The sequence below is a fragment of the Lolium rigidum genome, chromosome 7 (assembly GCF_022539505.1).
Source record: "Lolium rigidum isolate FL_2022 chromosome 7, APGP_CSIRO_Lrig_0.1, whole genome shotgun sequence".
Lineage (NCBI taxonomy): Eukaryota > Viridiplantae > Streptophyta > Magnoliopsida > Poales > Poaceae > Lolium > Lolium rigidum.
Genome location: NC_061514.1, coordinates 288861773 through 288867101, shown reverse-complemented (window position 1 = coordinate 288867101; position 5329 = coordinate 288861773). Strand labels below are relative to the sequence as shown.

General features: G+C 49.0%; 1 protein-coding gene across 1 annotated transcript; it reads right to left on the bottom strand.

The window, feature by feature from the left end:
- Positions 1-1473: 1473 nt before the first annotated feature.
- LOC124670342 lies at positions 1474-5009 on the bottom strand. Its single transcript, XM_047206854.1, has 2 exons — positions 4544-5009; positions 1474-2018 (listed from the first exon to the last, which is right to left on the bottom strand). Exons 1-2 carry the CDS (start codon positions 5007-5009, stop codon positions 1474-1476), a joined length of 1011 nt encoding a protein of 336 aa, XP_047062810.1.
- Between the last annotated feature and the right edge of the window lie 320 nt (positions 5010-5329).

Sequence of the window (5329 nt, the reverse complement as noted above, 5' to 3'; positions counted from 1 at the left end):
CCTCCAAAAGATAATCCCGAACCCCACCAAAAATCCCATTCCGAGTCTGTATGATCTGGCAAATTCCACTATTAGAACAAAACTTGAGAAGAAGAAGAGGAAGAGGGACAAGAAGAAGAACAAGAAGAAGGATGACGAGGAAGAAGAAGAAGATGAACTGATTTTTGGATGGGGAAATGTTTCATTGAGCAAGTGCACTATGCCGCTTTAGATGCTCGTATAGGCTTCGAGATGGCTAGGAGGTATTGGAGGCTACTTGGCTACAATAGTCAGGTTGATCGTCTCAATATTATTGATGATGAGTAGATGGTGGTGAGGTGTGTGGTGTGTGTGCCTTCTATATTTGTATGAACCTATGAATCGTCTCAATATATTGAATCTTTCTACTGTTATTCAAAGTCCTCACATTTTTCTAATAATAATGGATATATTATTTGTCCAATTGCTATTTACAGATTTAAAGATATTAATTATGCCATATTATATGAATAATGCATATATTATTTGATAGTAATAATAATAAATGAATAAAAATTATTTCATATTCAAATTCCCCATATTTTTTAATAATAATAGATATATTATTTGTCCAATTGCTATCTACAGATTTAAAGATATTAAGTATGCCATATTATATAAATAATGCATATATTATTTGATAATAATAATAATAAAATAGTTATTATTACTTATTTTATTTCCATTGGAATTCAATATTATTATCTTATTCATTATTGTTTACTTAAATAGTCGTTTTTGGTTTTAAAAATAGAAAATATGACACAATGGTATAAGAGTTAATAGAATTGATATGGTAGTTTTTGCAACAAGGTACAATCACATTCGCGGGAGCTAATCAGGAAAGAACCGAGGAGTTAAGCGTGCTGAGGGTGAAGTAGTGTGAGGATGGGTGACCGCCCGGGATGTGACCAAGTCTAGAATTTGACTAAAGATTAAGTGTAATTAGTGTTAAAAATGGTCAAAGTGAGAGAGTAATGAGTAAAACAATTAGAAAAAATAAAAAATAATTTCGAAAAATAATCGTTAGTTCATGTTGGGCTTAAAGGTCCTCCAGCCCAAATATTGTATCGCAGCCACGTGAAGTGGACGGCCATTTGTCCCCGCTAGTAACCGGGGTGGGACTAGTCCCGCCTGGCTAGTCCGGCTCGGCCCGGGACTAAAGCATATTTGTGCATGAATTTAATCCGGAAAAGAATAACCTCATTTACGGACCAACACAAGGGAACACGTATGTTGCATAATTAAAGAGTCAAAGACAACAACACTTTATACACAATAAAGAATTGTCGCATTATTGTTTATCGCACAAAATGTCCTGGAATAAACCGATCCCCATACGTATATTGATTGGACTTATCCTTAATTCGTAACTTCTAACACATCAACATGAGCTTGATGCAAGCCGTCACAGGGTTTTTCCGAGGATCCAAGCTAAGGCTCTCAAAGCTGTAGTTACAAAGGTGCGAACACAGCCTTACCAATGACGTGCGTCTTCTTCCTGCCGAGCCCGAATCCGAAGACGTAGTTGACGTACACGTCCCCGTCCTTCACCGTCGCCGAAGTCCCGACCCTGTGCGCCGGCCCGACGTACCGGCCCGTGACGCGCGCGGTCTCCCAGTCGTCGGCGCTCTCGACCAGCCGGGTCGGCATGCCGGCGACGGCCAGCCTCGTCGGGGAGAGCAGCTCTAGCCCGTCGCCCCTCTTCAGCGAGCCCAGCACCTTCACCACGCTCACGGCCCCCGTCCTCGGCTCCACCTTGAAGAGATCGCCGCCGGTGGTGTGGATGACGAGGAGGTAGCCGTTTGGGTGGTAGATGATGCCGTTGAGGCCGATGAGGTTGGTCCACGTCCCGGGCCGCTGGATGAAGGTGGCGTTCTTTATGATTGAGAGCGGCTCGCCGTCCGGGCTCACCTTCCAGATCTTGCTGCCCAGGACGTCCGTCACGTACGTGTTCCCGTCCTCGTCGGCGCCCACGTCGTCCGCCAATGTAGACTCGCCTGCACCTGCCCACGCAGGTGAAACAGATACCAATAGTCAATTTACACTACATTTTAAACATAGGGCTCCAATGAACCTGACTTTAAATTAATAAAGCTATCAACTGGTTAGAAATACATCGACATAAAGAAAATCAAAATAGAAAAATCAAAAATTGGGATTACCAGGTAGATATACAAGCACATGTGATGCAAAGCTATACCCTTAACCAAGAAAATACCATGCAGAATGGAGCAAGGCTCCAAACTACAAGATCTACAAAAGCGTCTAAGACTACAACTAAACATCGGCAACTCAGCATGAAGTTTCAAGCAACGAAACGTCACTCCGTGGAGCGGCATCAAACTGAAGCAGCACACAAGGCCGCCTGGCAAAGGACCACCAACACCGAGGGAATTGGCTAACTGCGCTAGTGAGCAGACGAGTCTCCAAAGTTCAAAGGAGGAGACTTGACGACAACGCCTCCAGGAAAGGATATGGTGCTCACGAGCATCGCCGTTGTTGGCACGGGGAGCTGTGCAATATTTTCGCGGAAGCTTCATCACCTACCCCAAGAAAATCCTAGTCTTTGCACCTACCATTAGAATAGCCATCAGCTATTCAAAAACCATCGGTGTCCCTCATGCCACGACACAAACTCCGACAGCCACCCTAGGCAGAGGGGTCACCCTATTCGATCTTATTATTAGAGCTTGATCGAAAGCATCATCACGCAAACAAAACAGAAGTTTGCAACTTATGGTCAGAGGTGGACCAACCGTGAAACTGACGATGAAACAATTTTTCGAGAGTCATTTCGGAACGAGTTTCATAATTCATGCTTAGCAAAGGCCAGTCTTGATCGATTATTCCCCATTTGGACACTGGCACACAAAATGGGATCGGAAACAGTAACTGTATTATCTGTTTGGTACTCTCTTCTCTTCCTAAGTCTTGTCATGATTATAGTTAAAATTTAAACAAAAAACACAATAAAATTATGGAACTTGAGGGAGAGCTTAACATTCACTGTTCATGTCAACACCTTAATTAGCTGAAACAAAAGATGTTGTTCACTTAGCCTGTCTGATTTACTCTATGCTAACTGCAGGGTTTTACTGGTAACCTTAATTTATGGACGTAATTAGTGGAATGTCCGCATCTCATTCCCAACCTTTGTAGATGGCGACGACGGAGCAGGGCTCACCGGTCAGTGAGCTTCCTTATCGTCCTAATCAATCGGACGGCTACAATGCGAAGACGCTGAAGCAAGTCAATAAGGTCCTGCGTGGGTTCCTGTGGGCCGGCAGGGCAGATGCAACGGTGGACACTGCCATGTCAACTGGTCCAGGGTGTGCCGACCACTGCGGCTTAGGGGCCTGGGGATTCCCGACCTTGCGCGCACTGCAATCAGCCTGAAAGTGCGCTGGATTTGGAGGATGCATACTGATCCCATGCGACCTTGGCGCGGGCTCGATTTGCAATTTTCTAAGGTGGAACGGGATGTCTTTGCGGTCTCCATTTCGATGGTGGTTGGTAATGGTGAATCTGCCCTCTTCTGGGAAGATAGGTGGTTGGATGGCATGTCCATCAAGGAGATGGCGCCTGAGGTGTACGCGCTGGTACCTAAACGCCGCAGAAAGGCGCGTACGGTACGCGAAGTTCTGGTTGGACGTGCTTGGATCCCTGACATAGTCGGCGCGCCGATCGCCCTTGCACTTTGGCAGTACGTGTAGCTGTGGGCAGGCTCAGAGACACACCGATGTCAATAGACCAGGACAAGCTGATTTGGCGCTGGACGACGGATGCCCAATACACAGCTCGATCATGCTATGACACCCTCGTCCAGGGGGCTATCATCTCAGGATCTTGGAGGCTGAATTGGAAATTTTGGGCGCCGCCGAGGGTGAAGTTCTTTATTTGGCTGGCATGCCTTGATAGGTGTTGGACGGGTGAGAGGCTGGCACGGCGAGGTCTACCGCACGCGCCTAGGTGTCCGCTTTGCGATCAGTCTGAGGAGACCATGACGCACTTACTCACTGGGTGCTTTTTCTCCAGGACGGTCTGGTTTGAGGTCCCCTCTCATGGATACGATCCACCTCGGGACCTCCCCGGTTGAGGGTGACTTCGCGGAATGGTGGTCGCTGGTGGTGCGGACCGCCCCATGCCAGCTGCGCAAGCGTATTTCGTCGATAATCATGCTTACTGTATGGTGGATATGGAAACACCGGAACGCTGCGGTCTTCGATAATGCGCAACCTTCGGTGACTTCTCTGTTCGGCGACATCAAGGCTGAGGCACGGCTATGAGCGGACGCGGGAGCCCGGGGTGTTCGTCAACTACTCCCCTAGATTAGCTTTTTTTTTTTTTTGGATCGAGTTGTATGACGGAATGTTGGTCCTCTCGAGAACTTGTACATATAACCTCCTTTTCTATTAATCTATTAATGTTTATCGAAACACAAAGCTTTTACGTTTTCGCGAAAAAATGCAAAGACATTCGTATGGCCGAGAGAGCCATCGGTCACGGCGGGAGACGGACGTACCTGGCTCGTCAAGTCGGGTGAGGAAGATGCGGCGCCCCGAGACGAGCTCGTACGCGCCCACGGCGGCGTACCCGAACCGCGGCGGCCGGTCGGCGTAGGCCACGAGGATCCGCCGCCTGGGCGCGTCCAACGCGAGCCCCACCGACACCTTCCCAGCCACGTCGGGGTCCGCCACGACGACCCGCTCCTCCACCTTCCCCGGCCCTTGGCGCACCTCGACCACGCTGGCGCCCAAGAAGGTGCTCACCAGGAACCGGCCGCCCTCGGCGTCCCACTTGGCGCACTCGTGGATCCACCCGTCGCCGACGTAGGTCACGCCGCCGCCGGCGGTGCTCTCCAGGAACGCGACCGCCGCGGCGGCTGCAAGGGCCACGACGGCGAGCGCGGTCCCGCAGAAGCCCCGCCCGCCAGAACCTGCCACCGCCGCGTCAGAACCGTCGCGACGGCGCCGCCTGCCTCCACACATGGCGATCGATCGAGCTGCAGCTAGCTAGAGGCAAGATCAGCAGAGCGGAAGGGGCGAGAGGTGCTGCTCTCCTCCTCGTTTGAAGTGTTCACTGGTGACTGGTCTGTTGACTGACTGCCTCGGTTTATCGCTAACAAACACGGGGTTTGACGTTGAGAAAAAATTGAAACACGGGGGTTTGACGTTCCTAAAAAAATGAAACACAGGGTTTGAAGTTTGAACATTTTACTACGATTCTTGTGGTTGTGGCTGCTTGGCGAGCGAGTCAGAATCTTTCGGGTTTTGTCGCTACACTGAACTTGATCCCTTTGATGAGCACA